Here is a 17,500-nt window from a genome sequence, read left to right as displayed (position 1 = left end):
ATTTTGAGGGTGAATGCAATTTATAGTCTTTGAAAAAATTTACAAGTGCTTCTTTGTTCCAAATTACAAGAGAAAAATCATGTGATTACCAAATAGTACTTATTAATAATTTACATGAAAAAAATCGAGATGGTTAAGCAGACGAAACACACGCGTATCATGCAATCAGGGAAAAATTGCGCCTTAAATTGTGCCATACAGGGCGCAGACTTGATTTGAAAACAAAAGATTTGATTGGTTCTGACCAAACCCTATTGTTTATTAGCCAATCATAATCCAGAATTTCGATGTGTAATTTACACTGGTATTACACTTTTTGCACTGTGTTACACTTGAACTGCACAAATGTTCAGGGGAAAAACCGTTCGCAGTCAAATACCTTCGTGCATTTCATATGATTACATCCTTCATTCTTCTGAATGGGAGATCTAAAGAAAACAATAATTATTTGTGATGAAGGAAAGAGGTCTTGCTAGCCTTCTTGTCTCACCAATAAAAAATGAACAACCTTATTTTTCACAACTTTATTTCCATGTATATGACTAGCCAACAGTCATACATATAGCAAACCAGCTATTCAGCCCTTCCCAACTCTGTTTAACCACTCATGCCCAGACATGCATCTGCTTGGATGAACACAAAAATTTGACAAGCACCATAAGCGTGCAAGATGTATTTTTTATTGGTTGAGCATATAGCTGTCATGCAGGAGGTCGCGAGTTCGACTCCGGCCGGACCAACACTCAGGGTCTTAAAATAACTGAGGAGAAAGTGCCACCTTTGTAATTACATCTGCACATGGTTATAGACTTTTAAGTCTTCTTGGATAAGGACTGTAAACCGGAGGTCCCATCTCATAGCCCTTGTTGGAAATTAAATAGTATGGGACGTTAAAGAACCCACTCACTATTTGACAAGATTAGGGGACGTAGTCCCCGGTGTTGTGGTCTGACCTATCGGGCATCTTTCACTTCCTATAATTGTAAACTGCGTAACAAGAAGTCTGGCTAAAGTCCCCCACAAAGCATTGTAAATTAGCCTTGAAAAGCCCAGAGGAGAGAGACTAATAAACATATTCACTCCACTTCACTTCTCTTGGAAAAATGCTAAGTTCCCCAATTGTGTAATGATTTTGCTCGTCAGTTTAGGAGTCAATGGGTAAAGATACATTTTCAGACACACATTCATCTGCAACAAACCACTTTATAGTTATCCAGAAAAACACACTACAGTATCTAAAGGAAGCAAGAAACACCACTCACTTGCAGTTGGGGCAGGCTTTTGAATTTGTCACCAGCCAAAGAGTGTTTGCCACAGTCTCTGTTTCTGGACACTCTGAAATATCTGCAGATACAGAAATCTAGAGTCGCAAAGTGGTATACAGTCTACAACAGACGAGCAACACAGGTGTTCACTATAGTCAACAGGGAAACCATTGAATTAGTTGCACTAACGTCTTGCTGATATGAAACTGGATGTCAGACTGTCACACTGTCTAACTGTCACACTGACGAGGTTTAAAAACAGGCCAACACATTCATGCTGTACAGATTAAGAAAGTTATAAAGTGTGCTCAAAAGTGTCTCTTGTCATCTGTTTTAACATAAAGAATCTCTCACCAAAATGTTGAGAACAGGAAACAAAAGTTAACACTAATCCTGGATTAAGTTAATTGGCTTTTGAACAACCGGGCCCTGGTGTCTTGTCAGTCTTTACTGAACCACCACAACAGCTACTCTTATTAAAGTTAACATGGATTTATTAAAAGGAGGAAACTGTGTTAACCTGCTGTCAGTGGTATCTTTGGCATCATCTCTGCAATTTTCTTCAGCCACTGATTCCACAGTTCACAGCTACAAGGTGCATGGGCTTCGTGCAAACAATACCTGTCATTTCAGACAAAGAGAAAAATCTTGTTAAAGAGAGAGAGAGAGACTTAGGCCCTGTTTATATGGTAAATGGAATAAAAAAGAGTTAAATTAATACAATTATACAGACTAGTAAGAATACACATATTGTCCTTTTTTCCCTAGTGTATTTTAAGGACAATATGTGTATTCTTACTAGTCTGTATATATTAACTCTTTTTTATTCCACTCAAACTTATATCTTGATGATGGTGTCACATCGACATTGAAACATCAATTTTATAGCGTTCACTTTTACAACCAAAGTTTTAAAAAAGATAATGAAGATCGAAAATACTATAACCATTATTTTCGCACACTCTGAGGATATGCATATGAATTTTAGAGCTGTTAACTGCTCTATCCATCAATTCATCAAAATGCTTGTCCCAGTTGGTAGGAGAATCCTGAAATCCTGAAAAGATACATGTAAAATGTGAAATTCGCTAACCAGCAGAAGAAATGACCCTTGCCGCAATCTACTATCAGTGCTTCTGTTTTCTCTGATGAGCTTGCATCCACAGCTACTGATGCTGGGAGGACTGTGCTTGATGGTAACCTCACAGCTTGGCCACATCCCGGGGAAGGACACCATTTAAGATTTGGATTACTCTCTACAAAAGCCTATTAAAAGGAAAGGAAGTTAACCAGAATTTGCAAAATTAAAATTTAAAAAAATTTACATTTAAAGTTTTTAAAAAGTTCATCGTCAAGAAGACCAAAATAGAAAAACACATTCAACTTTTAAAAATAGATTTACAAAGTGAATCAAAGAGGTGTTGCACATATTTTGGGACAAACCAACACTTATCACACAGGTCAAACATGTTAATTAAAAACTTTCGGTTTAATTTTGAATTACTATTGTGACAGTCATAGTCTTAATTATTGCTATTATCATTGTAATTTCTCTAGTATTTATATTTCACTGGAATTTACTGTTCACACTGAAGATGGCAGAAGCAACTGCAAAGTGCAAAGGAATCATAAATATTATAATAATACTGAAAATAATCAAACCTTAATGTCAAACTGAAGGTATTTTCTTGCCATTTCTCGTGAAACAAGACTTTCAATAGTTTCCTGAAAAGAAAAAAACTAACTCAGATTGAAACACTGCTAATCGTAATAATTATCAAATGCAATATTACACTTACGTCAACCAATGTACTACAGTACTTGGCAATTATGTTAGTATAGATACAAACTTCATTTCAAGTTTCATTTTGAGAGTTAAGTAGCTTATAAGCTAGTATCTTCAAATATTACAATAATTAAAGAATCTGTCAAGGCAGACATGAACTATTCAAAGAATGAAAACATCATTTAGTAGTTCAGATTAATTATTTAGTTCTTTACCAACAATGATACTGAAAGGATTGGAGTATTCGCCACTTAGCTGCTGCATGGGTTTGGGATGTATTAGAATGTTTAAGAAAACTTGCCATAGAAGTAGAGAAACGTCTGAAATTTAAGATTGTTAAGTTTATTTCACCTCTTTGCTTTGACAGAGTTTGAGATGCTGCGGTTAGGTTCTTTCACAAACCACAGACATTCCTTTGTATCAACATTTGCCATTCACATTTATAATTCACTTCTTTTGTAGTTTATTACTGGTAATTGATTATATTGAATTGTAAATAGCAAGCAATAAATTTAATGCAACTTTGAGTTCAGATTGAATAAATTTACTGTTAAATGATTGCCACTTATTCTTCAGTTTGGAATCCTAGTTTTCTAATGGAATAGTATGCTATGTAAAACATTAAGCTACATAACTTAACATGCCATTAAGTCAGAAAATATTTGAATGAAAATCACCCAGTGAGCAAAACAACACAACATGATAACAATTACCAAAATTGTTATTTCACACATGGACTTGTTTTTAATCCTTTAATTCCCAATGGCCACTTATAGACCTCACTCTAATGCCAGACCATTTTACTTGTCAATAGGGGACCCCTGGGGGCTTAATGTGTTAACCCATTGACACTTAAACCCCCTCCCCCCCCCCCCCCCTCCCATTGACGAAGTAAAATTGTCTGGCATTAGACTGGTTGAAGGGAAGTTAACATTTTAGAAAGAGGCCATCAATATTATAATTATGTTGCCATGCATCAAAGATTTAGAATCCATTTATACACAATTTTAAAAACTCATTAATAATTCATGAGCCTAACAGCCTATCAAAACACTGATAAAATGTCACGTGTATGAGCTTTATATTCTGATAAAACACTCCTCGTTAGTATTCTTTATATAAAGAATACTAATAAGGCACAACTTGTTTTTCTTGTATGCTAATATTCACCTCTCACATTTTGAACCATTGTTTTGAGTCCAGAGGGACACGCTCTTTGTGGAATGTTTTTTAAGCTGTTCAAAAAATTCGCAGCACAAGTTTTATCGGGTCTAAAAACACTTGGCTACGCCTCATGTTTTTAAACCCCGATAAAACACTGCTGCTCGTTTTTTAAACATTACGTCGCCCACTCACCACAGGTACCAATGAACTGCAGTCAAATGCTGGACATTGAATATCATGTGCCTTGCCTTCTTTTATTTTTACATTCAGATAACTGTCGGGAAAGATCAGAATACAAGTATTTTTTAAAGAGGTTTACATCAAGGCAACCTTCATTATCCATAACTGATCTGATAAAATAACCAAAATCAGACAAAAGACTTTCAAATATGCCCGGGGGTGGGGTGGGGGGGGGGGGGGGGCCACCCATATGAAACAGACAGGGATGCTTGTCGTCTCGCTTAGGGTGTTCCGGGCAAAGCGCCAATATTTTAAGCCGCCAAGGTCTCGTTTAGGGTTTCGCGAAGAAACACAGAATAACGCGAAGAGAAACAGAAGTCAAATTTTCTTTTTAACGTGTTTTGTTTACGGGTCAAAATTTGCTTAAGCCACGCCCAGATTGGTTTCCTTTAGGGGGCACAAAAAGCTTGAGCCACGCCCAGATGGTCTCCTTTAGGGGTTAAATTCAAAACTTCCGACGAGCATCCCCGTCTGTTCCATATAGGAGTCCCCCCAACCCCCTGGGCAAATATGCTCATAGGTTCAAGCATACATACATGTAATTATAGATCTTTAATATCAAAGATCATCAGCCTGATCATATCAAACATGCCTCAAAATTCCACAGCAACTGTTGCCTTTTAGAGTTTGTACAATAGGCAAGCCAGCGAGCCTTGGAAGTCAACATGTGCAACTCACAGTCTGTCAAGATAGACCTGCCTTTTACAAGTTTGTTTTGCAGCAATCAGTTCATTCCTTTAAAATGCCTTCAGAATTAACAAACCTTTCCCAACAGGAACGACAGAATTCATGCCCGCAAGAAAGGGATAATGGAACATCCTCATACACTATTTCCTCTTCACAAATAGAGCAGACTTCCTGTCAAACAGAGAGAAGCTGCTGTCTTAATAATAATAACAATAATAATAATAATAATAACAATAATAATAATAATAATAATTAAATAAATAAATAAATAAATAAATTAATTAATTATAACCCTATTAGAGATGAGCTGCCCATGGGTTGAAAACTGGCGCCAGAAGGAAGCAGAAGGTTATAAGGCAGAACAATTTATCATCATAATGGACGTTCTGGGAGGGTGCTCTGCCCACCTAGAAGAGAACATGCAGAGGCTTGTTGGAAAGAAGAGTGATCAAGTGCTCAGGAATATGCAGAAATTGGTGATTTCATCGACACTTAACATTACGCATACTTTACAACATTTCTGTAGTTTGTTGTTGCAAGAATAATAGCATGTGTGTAATTATCTTAATTAAGCTTCTAAAGACACTTTTGTTTGATCTTATGTAATTTGCTTGATCTTATGTATATTTATGTACATATATTTATGGAGTGAAACAATTTACCGTAAACACCCGCAGATAGGTTGCACCTTTTTTTTCAAAAATTGTTCCAAGAAATCAGGGGTGCAGCTTATCTGTGGGAACATTTGAAAAAGGCTGCTTTCGCTGTCCAGTTTTTCATCTTCATATCTGATCTAATGCCTGGTTACTATGCTACCAATGTTCCGGTCACATTCTTGTTGTAATTTGCAAAAATCTATGAAAAAACTGTGTCGAATGAAGAAATTTCTGTCAACAAATACCAGAAAAAGATCAATCATACATAAAAACAATGTTCATTTTATTAAAGTGCTAAAATTGTGGATAAGACTTTGAAGTATTTTCTGTTGCAATGTTAATAGGGAGTTTTAGGCGGCAGATCTAAAACACAGGTCACATTCCACAGGTCATTGTTTTACCTTTTTGAAAGTAAACCTAACCCTCAGTTTGGCTATCCCTAGGCCTAAGGTTGGTATTTAGGCCTAGGGTTTGCCAAATTGAGGGTTTTGTGTTACTTTCCAAAAGGTAAAATAATGGCCTGCAATGAGTGACCTGTGTTTTAGAACTGCCGAGTTTTAAGTGGCATCAGTGGATGAAGAAAACTTCTAAAGAATCAACTTTGAACTTCTTTTGAATTCTTTCAAAAAACGTTTTTTTTTTCAAAATTTGGGCTGCTAAATTCAGGGTGCAGCTTGTCTGCCGGGGTTTACGGTAATGATTAAACATTGGATTGATTAAAGTTACATGTTACACAGAACCATTGTCAAGATACTTACTGAATTTCTAAAGTTGCTTTTGATTGGGAGTTTTGTTTTCTCTTCAAGTTGTGCATTACCAGTCACATGATCTGGTTAAACAAACACATACATGTAACACTTGTCAATGACTTTGAATTTACATCTTTAACATAAAAAACAGCAAAAATGTCATTTGAAGTCTCAGCAAACAAAAAGACAATACACAAATCGGGATGGAAGTGAATGAATTCAAGTTAGAGTTTCACCAAGTTTTATAAATTAGACAGCTGTTGGAATCACCACCTCCTAAGTAAAGACAGAAGAATAGACTTACTCTCCGGCAGGGTGACCCCAGCCTTCTCACAAGCAGCCACAGGATCTCTCATCCAAGCATCTATCAGTGCTTCCTTTGACCACTCTGGAAAAATGAAAATCATTGTAATTTTCCATAGGGCCTTTTTGAAGACATTTATTTACTGTGCCTTTCAATAACATGCAGACTCTGAAATTCAAAGCTCAATCGACAAATGCGTTTTTCGCTACCGTCAATCAAATGTTTGGCGGCTCCTCCCAGCTTCGGACTATGTTGACTGAACTGGGCTCAACGATGTGATTTGATTACTGCGCACTCGACAATAGTCGGAAGCTTGGAGGAGCTGCCCAACATTGGATTGACGGTAGCAAAAAACGCATTTGTCGGTTGACCTTTGAATTTAAGAGTCCGCGTGATATTGAAAGGCGCAGTAAAAATAAAGCCAAATCACATTACCTTTCAAGACTAGTTCAAGTTCCATTTCTGCTGAAAATTTGAACTATCACGAATATATTTTGCAGGTCATTATGTTCCTTAGGTTAATTTGCAACCAAACTAGGTCATTTTGTTTCAACCTAGGTCAACTTGTTTCAACCAAGATCAAGTTGTTTTAACCTAGGTCAGTTTAAGGCAGGTACAACACACAGGTCACAGGTCATTGTTTTACCAATACAGAAACAACCCTAACCATGTACAAAAATTAATGCTCACATTAGGCCTAAAAGCTTTTGTTCAGGCCTAATTACATGTAGACTAAGATTAGCTTTAGTGAATGTTTAGGACACTTTCTGTATTGGTAAAACAATGACCTGTGACCTGTGTTTTGCATTCATTTTCTGTTTCTTTTGAACATTTGTAAGGCAGAGTGCCAATGCAATTTCTTTGTATTTTAGATTGAATTGTTTTGTTAAATTACATAGAGTTTTTCCTCTGTATTGGCATGTTTGGTCTCTTGTTCAACAAAGCAATGATAACACAGTAACTTGTCACTCTTAACCCTTTCAGCCCCGATAGTGCCAAATGGCACTTATAGATTTTATTATAAGTTTAAGCTCTTAACTGGGGTTAATGAGCCCTAAGGGAGTACTATTTATTCCTCACTTGTCCCTAGTGTACTCTACTCTCCTCACCCTCGCAATCAAGGCTTGTCCCGTAGTCAAAAGCTCATTGTTTAGGTCAAAGTACTTTCACTTTTACAGTGTTAAAGCGGTTGCCAAAGCTTCCAGTAGTTTTCCACAACATCACACAATTCTCACCTGTTTCACCTTATGTAAATCCCCCATACCATTAGTCAACCACATTTCAGCTTTGCTCTTCAAGCAAGTACCTTGAGTTGCACTCTTTAAGATCGCATTTTTTCCTACGTCCACATATAATGCCAAAACAACGTAAATCTCGAAGCAGCCAACGCACTACGGTTTCGCCTACCACGGCTCAGTCGAATGCCCGCGCTAACTCTGCGGATGCAGTACCAACGTCGCCGTATGCAGCAATGCCGACCGAAACGCTACGTTTACTTGCGTCCCAGCGCCACCTGGTACAATCAGGGCCACGGCAGCAGCTCATCGCTCGCCTCCAAGCGAATGATTCTCGGGCCTCCACACCCGCATCTACCGGCCCCGCGATCATGCCGGATCAGCAGTTGGCCTCCATGATTGTCTCTATCGTGGAGCAAAAATTGGCCTCCTTCAACTCCGCGAGCAACTCGCCATCGAGCCCAACATCTGGCGCTGTTTCAACTGCTCAGCAAGATCAACAACTGCCAGGCGTTACCAGCCTCGCACCAGATCCCTCTCTCCTAGCGGTCCGCAATGGCGGACAACAACAGACTCCGTCCTCTGTGGATTTCTCGCGGTCCTCCTCTCAGCAAGTTTTGAATCTTGGCTCACCGGAGGACGCAGCCCTCCTGCATACCAACTACAGAGTCCCATCTATCGCCAGTCATCTCTCCAACAGCTGCATCACAGCCATAACAAACGGTGAGTACGTGGACCTTGCTAGCCTTCTTCCTTTTTCGTCTCTACTACGAGACCACGTTACCGCAAACTCCCAGCTTAAACTACAAGTAGGACACGAGGGCCTTACTATACCCCTCCCATCCCAGGCTAAGCGCCCCAAAATTACTGGGATCGACCGATGGCTCGACGCTTTTGCCATTTACTCGTCTGTGCTCCTCTCCTCTTACCCATCCCGGGGGGTGGACCTATTTGCCTACCAGCAATTGATACGTGAGTCAGCCCGTAAGTTCCCCGGTATGGCGTGGTATTTGTATGATATGGAATTTCGCCGACGAGCCTCTCACAACCTTTCCATTAACTGGGGCCAGAGGGATGTTCAGTTGTACCTAGACACCTTTACCGGTGTCCCAAAAGCCATACTTTGTAAGGCCTGCAGCAGCTCGGATCACGTAACCGATTCCTGCCCCCTTTCCCCCAGGTATACAGACTCCTCAGGCTCCAAGCGTGGTGACCTCTGCTTCAACTTCAACAAAGGGGTCCCCTGCGCCCGCACCCCCTGCCCCTACACTCACCAATGCAACAAGCCCGGATGCACTGCAGCCCACCCAGGAAAGGACCACCCTGACTCCTCAAGCTCTGGACCCATCCAGTCAAAGACTAGCCGCTCAAGCCATTCCACCCGAAGCCACCATTGAATACCTTTCTAAGCTGTCCCCTACCACCCCTATTGACCTTCCCCAACTTGCCCTTTATCTGCATGATCACCCTGACCGGGCATCTGTCGATGCTGTCCTCACCGGCCTCTCCCAGGGTTTTAAAATTGGTTTCCAGGGTCCTCGGGTTTCTAGGGAATACCCCAACCTCATTTCTGCCAAGCAAAATCCACACATCATAAGCACCAATCTCTTGAAAGAGTTACGGCTCGGTCACACTGCTGGCCCATTCGTTTCTCCCCCTTTTCCCAATTTTCAGGTTTATCCCATTGGGGTTGTTCCAAAAAAGCATTCCACCGAGTGGAGAACCATTTTTCACCTTTCCTTTCCCAAACATCAAACCACTAGCGTCAATTCCCACATTAGCCCAACCGACTACTCCTTACACTACATTACCATAGATACTGCCATCTCTATCATTCAGACGATTGGTCAAGGGTGCTTCATGTCCAAGTTGGACATCAAGTCCGCCTTCCGCAATATTCCAGTGCACCCATCCGACTGGGAGCTCCTCGGCATGAAATGGAACAGCCTGTATTTCTTCGATACAGTGCTCCCCTTTGGATTGCGATCTGCACCCTACCTTTTTGACCAATTTTCCTGCATGATTGAATGGATAATTAAACATAAGCTAGGTATCCCTAACGTGATCCACATTCTGGATGACTTTTTCTTTGTCACCAGCCCCCCTAGGTCAGACTGCCTTACTGCCCTTTGCAAAATCCTTTGTCTTTTCACCGAACTCAATATCCCTGTTGCCCCCGGTAAAACTTTTGCTCCTGCCACCTCCTTAGAATTTATGGGTATTCTCCTTGACTCTACTAGCATGGAAGCTCGTCTTCCCTTGGACAAACTAATCCGTGCTAAACAGGCCCTTCAACAGTGGTTACACCGTAAATCTGCCACTCTGAAGGAGCTCCAGTCCCTGATTGGTACCCTACAGTTTGCTTGCAGGGTTGTTGCCCCGGGCCGGGCTTTTCTGCAAAGAATAATTAGTTTAACAAAGGGCATCACTAACTCTCGCTGGCACATTAAACTCAACGGGGAATTCCGCAAGGACATTTCAATGTGGTTAACCTTCCTTACCCATTGGAATGGAGTAAGTCTTTTCTTAGGGGGTGACGTTCTCTCCTCGCCTGACCTCCAATTATTTACGGACGCCTCTGGGTCCCATGGGTATGGTGGTTATCTCAATGGGGAATGGTTTCAGGCTCCTTGGCTCCCTCAACACCTCCTTAACCCCACCATGGGTATCAGCATTGACTGGCAGGAACTGTTTGCCATTTACATCGCCTGCTACCTCTGGGCCCCTTCGTGGTCAGGCAAACATATTTGTATGTGGTGCGACAACCTGCCAGTTGTCTCCATCATCAACTCCAAGCGCTCCAAGTCCCCTAGGATCATGGACCTCGTACGGGCCATTACGATTCTTACCTTAGAACACAACTTTTCCTTCACCGCTAGACATATCCCTGGGCTAGATAATTCAATAGCTGATTCTTTGTCCCGTTTTCAGATGGACCGCTTCCGCCACCTGGCTCCCAATGCCTCACCCTTCCCCTGCGCCATCCCTCTATCAGCGACGTCCATTTAACAGCCTCCGTTTCCCACTACCTTGGTGCGTCCCTTGCTCCAGCTACTAAACGTTCTTATAGTGTCGGTCAAAACCATTTCATTTCCTTTTGCCTTATGCACGGGTTAATTAGCCCCTCTACGCCCCTTCTCCCCGCATCTGAAATTACTCTGATTTATTTTGTCTCCCATTTAGCCAAAACAGTTTCCTACAATACCATTAAGCTTTACCTGTTTGCCGTTCAAGACCTCTATAGGCTACACAACTTTGCCTTAAAACTCCCAAAAATGTTTCGACTCCAGAAGGTCCTTAATGGGATCAAACGTTCCCAAATCCCCGTTAAATTAGATCGTTATCCAATTACAATCCAAATCCTGCAGTCTATTTTCAACTTTTACCGACCAGACTTGACTTTTGACCTCAATCACATTATGCTCTGGGCAGCCTTCACCTTAGCCTTTTTCGGTTTTTTACGTTCAAGCGAATTTACCTGTAATGACCACGTCTTCGACCCCGCAACTCACCTCTGCTTTAAGGACGTCACCTTTATCCCTCACGTTGAATCTCCCGACTACATGCTAGTCACGATTAAACGGTCGAAAACAGATCCCTTCCGCAATGGTTGCACCCTAACCCTAGCAAGGTCCACTACCTCCATCTGTGCCGTTATGGCTATGAAAGACTACGTGTTCCAATGCCAACCATCATCAGCAGGCCCCCTGTTCACCTTCACCAGTGGCAAGTGGCTCACCCGAACTTCTCTTACTCATGCACTCCGTGATGTCCTGCAGCAATGCGGCATACAACCTCAACACTATTTCTCACATAGCTTCCGTATTGGTGCTGCGACTACTGCGGCTGCTGCAGGGATTCCTGCCTGGTTAATCAAGGTATTGGGTCGTTGGTCTTCTGATTGCTATGAACGTTACATAAGAACTCCTCAAGAGACACTGCTGGCTATCCCTAAACAACTGACAATGAACTGAAGTAATAATAATTATTGTAGGTTAGACCCTTCTTTGTTGTCTCCCTGATGACCAGTATCATGACAACTAGTTACTGTTCATTATGGCTATGCATGCCTATATCGTATCCTATTTCTTCTACATGTGGCAGTTGGTATTCCAGCCAACGTCCACCCAATTTACTGTGGGGTGATTGTGTTCCCCCATTCTTGACCAGAATATTTTTGGCTCACACAATCATGGCAGGGAAGTGAACCCTGGGCTGCACTTTACCCCACAGTAGGTGGGACAGCCCTCCTTGGCAATAGGTCCGGATTGCTTACTCCAAGATGGTACAACTCACCATCTGACCTATTCTCCTTCCAGAAGGGCACCCCTCTTCTGGTCCACCCTATGTTACATTCTAACGTAGGGTTGCCTCTAGAGACACCGCTACTCTAGGGGGTCCTCCTAGGGACACCGCTACCCTAGGGGGCATAGGCTCTGCCTTCCCTGCCACCCAAATTCCGCCAAAGGATAGTGATTAACATAATAATTATGTTTTTATAAAAAAAAAAAAAAAAAAAAAATTATAATAATAATAAATAGATAAAAGGAGATTCTGTGTTCCTCCTTTTCTAGTTTCACAAGCCTTGCAGAGGGTGGGGGGAGGAGTAATCATCTTTACCCTCGGTTGCCCATGCCCCTCTCCTGGGCATGCGAATATCCCCCGCGGCTTTCCCTCCTTTTTATGTCACTGACCCTTAGGGACTCATTAACTCTGTCTAACGCCAGACGATTTTACTTGTCAATGGGGAACCCCTCGGGGCTTAAAGGGTTAAGCTAACAGCGTGAAAAAACTATGTCCCCGTTTAACCCTTTCAGCCCCGATAGTGCCAAATGGCACTTATAGATTTTACTCTGTCTAACGCCAGACGATTTTCCTCGTCAATGGGGAACCCCTCGGGGCTTCAAGGGTTAATGCTAAATAAAGTTTGACAGTAAACTTCACCAACCATGATTTCGTAATAGACCCTCAGCAGTGAATAATGGGACCTACATGGACAAAGAAGTAAAAATAAATTATTTACATCAATAATAATAATTAATAATTTATTATTATTATTATTATTATTATGATTTTTCTCACACTAGAGGTTATTACTATATCAACAGTTATTTATTTATTTATTTATTTAATATTAATAATATTATTATCACCTTTATGCCACTGGGTAATACAAGACTATTATTGGTATTGCATTATTGAGGAGCCAATTCTGCCAAATTGAAAAGGTGCAAATGTTTTTTTTGTTTTCGTTTTTTTTTTTTGCTTAAATTGAGCAATATGGCAGGTGGTCACACAAGCAGAAATACTGTAAACATTGAAGTTTGGCTCTCACCATGAGCATGTCAGCAGTTTCTACCAACATCAAATCTTTTGCTTCTTGCAGATCCTGCGCACAGAGACCTCGGTACTGTTTCTGAAGTAAGAAAGTTGGTTTTGGTATTAATTATCAATTAGAAGATCTTCATGTTCACACTGTCATAACTTAAAATGAAAAGAGAGTTTATTAGAACCTCATTCACTTAGTCAACCCAACAAGTGTTTTAGATTTTACACTACATTTAACATACATCATCCAAGGAAGTCTGAATTCCTTCCTGGTTCCTTCAAAAGATAATTAACAATAATTATTATTCCATGAGCATGCGTTGGATATGAGATGGTAAATAGCCAATGAGGCACGTAGCGCCGAGTTGGTTATAACCAGTCTCATATCCAAAAAGCGCGAATGGAATAATAATTATTGTTGTGTGGTTCCAGAAAATATCCATACCCCTCCCACGGAGGGTTACGGAAAATCCGAGGGGTAGAGGGGTCTGAAAGAGGCAAATTTCCGAAGGGGAGGGGGGTACATAAAGAGCCTTTTTCTCCAGAGGGTTTGAAATGCGATCGCATAAACACTTACGTACTTTTCCAATTGATTCTTCAAGGCAACCAAGAAAACTGGAAAATTCTATCCGTTGAAATAAACGTAAGATTCCTTGTCATATATTTTCCACTACTATTCCGCCGCCAGACGACACAGATAGCACTGAGAAACTCTCCTGAGCAGCACGTTCGACGTGAAGCAAAAAAAAAATTGCCGCCTTTTAAAGATCTTTAAAGCTTGTTTTTAGCTTGAACGCATCTGTTGCTTTTTCAGATGGCATTATTTGTGCAGTCAGTTGATTGAGATCATTTGTTTATACTCATGTTATTCCCGTTCAGTACAAAATTCCCGCGAATTTCGATCCTTCGATAACCAGGTTATGAAATAGTTTCATCGTTATCCGTGTAGTTACGAGTTTGTAAATGTTAGCAAAGTCGATAATTTCAGTGCCATAATTTTGTCCTGACGTATTTGTAGCCGTCGACGGCGATGAGAGACAGCGAAGGTTTCATTTGGAAGTTTAGTTACCGGATTGAACTTGAAAGTATGTTTCACACATGAAAGTGAGACCAGTTGAAAATCCTAAGGAATAAAAAATGTACTGTCATTTACAAACTACAGAGACAAAGCGTATAACTTTATTGAAGTGTTCTTGCTGAAAGACAAAAATTTAAGCGACATTTGATCAACAGGTGTTGAAAAAAACATGTTGCGTGACGGCTTATGATTCCCGCTGATAAGCGAAGTCAGTTCACAAAATAATGTAAACAGTATGGTTCACAAATTATACTACTGTGGATAAAAATTACACCCGCAACATAAAAAAATATCATAGAGATTAGCACTGAGGTATTTTCCCGAGTTTCGCTGTGACAGCAAAAATAACTCTGCAATAAATAGTTTCCTGTGTGTGCAACGTAATTTGATATGTTGTTTTGACTACGCATAAATTTAAACTTCGACTGGGTTACAAAACGTATACGATAGACTTAAAATAGCGCCAACTCTCAGTTCTTTTTTTTGATTTTTCGATGAATTTACTTCTTTTAATTGACAGAGAAAAGGTCAGCTAGTTGCCAGGACATTAAAGGGTTAAATAAGCTCAGTTGTTAGTTTGAACATTTCAAAGCGTCTGTGAATACATCTAGAATTTCCACAGTCGTTTTTGGGAGAATGAAATTTTTATTACAGCTCTTATTACAGTCTCCTTTTTTCCAAGGGGTATGGGGGACCAAGTGGAAAAATCATGGAAATTCCAGGGGGTGGGGGGAGTAACGTGAAGCCCTCTGGAACGGAAAATCCAGTGGGGTGGGGGGTCAAACTGGAAAAAACCCTCCGTGGGGGGGGTATGGATATTTTCTGGAACCACACGTTTTATTAAATTACTAAAACTCCACAAGTTTGAAAGTACAAAATCCGAGCAAAAAAATCAGTGCAAAGTCGAAAAAAGATGCGTTGTTGTGTGATAACTGGTTGTCAGACAGACACAGGCTCATCACAAAACATTTCTTACCTTTTCGCGTTCTTCTAAATGTCGGAATTGATCCAAACTTTCCACAAAAAAATGTTTTTTTGCTTTATTCAGAGAGAAATTTTGCTTTCCGGCGAAAAAAAACTAGATTAGCTTAACAGGCCTTCTGACAGGGTGCGATTAAAAAATGCAAATTATGCGATTTTTTCAGGGCAGATTGTGCGATTAGAAAGGCCAATTATGCGATAAATAATGTAAATTATGCGATTTTTTTCTCAGCAATTTTGAGCATGTTTTGTAAGGTTTCAGGTTAAGAAAAACACTTTTTTGCTTGCCTAAAGACATTTTGAACACAAAGGAACAGTAATTATGTATCTCGATCGACATTAGTTGGGATAAATAGAAAAAATGAGGTCTTCTGCACTACCGGTGCACCAGGTTAAAAGTTGAAAGGACACAGCTAACATGCCAAATGAATGATCAAGGTGCTCGTCAACCACGAACTTCCGAAGATGGTCAATCACAATAGGGCCATACCCCCATTTATACGAGAGAAAATAAGCCGCGGCTTTCTCTGGCCGCGGCTTACAGAAGACTCGAATGTTCACCCCGTATAAATGGTACAAAATCTACGTTCACGTCTTTTTCAAGCCGCGGCTTATATTGCCCTGGGAATATATATTCGTATAAATAGTTCCTTTTGCGTATTTTGTACACCGTGGCCAGAGTAAGCCGCGGCTTATTTTCTCTCGTATAAAAGGCCCTAATATTGCACGACGAGAAAAGCATCAGTCCATCGTCCACGTGGAGCGTACCTGTGAGGTACTTTGTTGCTCGATCGTGAGCTGTCAGATTGGGCGGAATGTTTCTTCGTCGAAGAAAAAGCGAGCGTTTTCACAACAAACTTATCCATGAGTAAGTTTTTATCAGTTTTCAACGAAAGAAACTACATTTTGCCGAAAAACTTTCAACTTCGTTTATTTTTCATAAATCTCTTCTAAAAGAGAAGGCAACTGTGTCATTTCAGTGGTGTGTATATAATGGCGTGTTCGTGTTGCACCAATAGAAGGAGACTCGTACCAGGTCCCCGATATGAAAAATAAAGCCTCGAACTTCGAATGTTTATACGAAATCGAAGGTGACAAAGGTTTTTTAGCCTTTTTCCAAGATATATCATCTTAAAAATGGCGTATTTATGCAGGAATTTCTAAGAGACGTCTTGATTTATGTTTCAGTTTATGAATTTTGTGCGTCCTTTTGTGAATTATGCGATTTTTCGTGAATTGTGCGATCGGATGCGATTTGAGGTCGATTGTGCGAAATCGCACCATCGCGTAATATCAGAGGGCCTGGCTTAACAACGCTTAGCGCAATCATTTGCCATATAAGGTCAAACTATGGTATGTAAGTTGATAACCGAGATTGAGTAAACCAATCAGAGAACAAGAAATGCAATTAACAAGGTTGAAATTTAATAATAAACAATATACATGTATATTCTAAATTTCTTGGAACAATGTTTTTTAACAAAAATTTTAATATTAAACCATTATCCCTGTTAATTCATACCGTGTCATCTTTGTCAACAAAAACTGGCTCATCGATATCAACAGTAATGCCACCTGGAGTTTCCTGTCAAATGAAAGATGTTTTCATCAACATTGTAAAACAAGGTGAGTGACAAGGGAATTTGAACAATTCACGTCAACAACAAGATTACTGTAAGTGTTGATTACCCATATCTTAACAACATGTTAATTTTGTCTCCGGAAAACAACTCCCTAACAGCCGTGTCGCTATCAAATCCATGTCATCATCATCATCATCAATCCTGATGGCCCCCATTGAGGCATAGGGTCGCAACAATGTCCCTCCTCCACTGAGTCTTGTCCTTCACAATTGCCTGAGCTTCTCCCCATGTCAGACCCATCTCACTTATGGACGTTCCATGTTGCAAGTCGTATCATGGTTTTGGGCCCAAGAAATAGCTTCCCGTATTAGGTTTTCACTAGGAGCTGTCATATTGCCCAGCTCTGTAGATTGGCTTGAGATTTCCATAAGACCCTGCGGGCTT

The 17,500-nt window shown here is 40.5% G+C and overlaps 3 protein-coding genes across 3 annotated transcripts in view; 2 read left to right on the top strand and 1 right to left on the bottom strand.

Moving 5' to 3' along the window:
* LOC137985620 (ankyrin repeat and IBR domain-containing protein 1-like) overlaps nucleotides 1–17,500 on the bottom strand; it is a 40,220-nt gene that overhangs the window by 10,794 nt on the left and 11,926 nt on the right. The window contains exons 4-15 of the mRNA XM_068833256.1: nucleotides 16,996–17,058; nucleotides 13,422–13,502; nucleotides 13,035–13,074; nucleotides 6,852–6,935; nucleotides 6,557–6,627; nucleotides 5,219–5,313; nucleotides 4,408–4,489; nucleotides 2,928–2,990; nucleotides 2,359–2,531; nucleotides 1,786–1,886; nucleotides 1,263–1,344; nucleotides 380–428 (exon numbers count right to left, since the gene is read on the bottom strand). Of these exons, the coding sequence (XP_068689357.1) occupies nucleotides 380–428; nucleotides 1,263–1,344; nucleotides 1,786–1,886; nucleotides 2,359–2,531; nucleotides 2,928–2,990; nucleotides 4,408–4,489; nucleotides 5,219–5,313; nucleotides 6,557–6,627; nucleotides 6,852–6,935; nucleotides 13,035–13,074; nucleotides 13,422–13,502; nucleotides 16,996–17,058 (984 nt within the window). The remainder of the gene's footprint in view (nucleotides 1–379; nucleotides 429–1,262; nucleotides 1,345–1,785; nucleotides 1,887–2,358; nucleotides 2,532–2,927; nucleotides 2,991–4,407; nucleotides 4,490–5,218; nucleotides 5,314–6,556; nucleotides 6,628–6,851; nucleotides 6,936–13,034; nucleotides 13,075–13,421; nucleotides 13,503–16,995; nucleotides 17,059–17,500) is intronic.
* LOC137985623 (uncharacterized) lies at nucleotides 10,328–11,095 on the top strand. Its single transcript, XM_068833258.1, has one exon. The coding sequence runs from the start codon at nucleotides 10,328–10,330 to the stop codon at nucleotides 11,093–11,095; it is 768 nt and encodes a 255-aa protein (XP_068689359.1).
* On the top strand, nucleotides 11,042–12,159 carry LOC137985622 (uncharacterized). The gene has a single exon (XM_068833257.1). It carries the CDS (start codon nucleotides 11,191–11,193, stop codon nucleotides 12,058–12,060), a length of 870 nt encoding a protein of 289 aa, XP_068689358.1. The 5' UTR covers nucleotides 11,042–11,190; the 3' UTR covers nucleotides 12,061–12,159.

Source organism: Montipora foliosa, chromosome 14 (assembly GCF_036669935.1).
Source record: "Montipora foliosa isolate CH-2021 chromosome 14, ASM3666993v2, whole genome shotgun sequence".
Taxonomy (NCBI): Eukaryota; Metazoa; Cnidaria; class Anthozoa; order Scleractinia; family Acroporidae; genus Montipora; species Montipora foliosa.
This window is presented reverse-complemented; position numbering and strand designations above follow the sequence as displayed.

Excerpts from the sequence above, each read along its gene's own strand:
- LOC137985623 (XM_068833258.1), top strand. The coding sequence starts at position 10,328 with ATGGAAGCTCGTCTTCCCTTGGACAAACTAATCCGTGCTAAACAGGCC.
- LOC137985622 (XM_068833257.1), top strand. The coding sequence starts at position 11,191 with ATGCACGGGTTAATTAGCCCCTCTACGCCCCTTCTCCCCGCATCTGAA.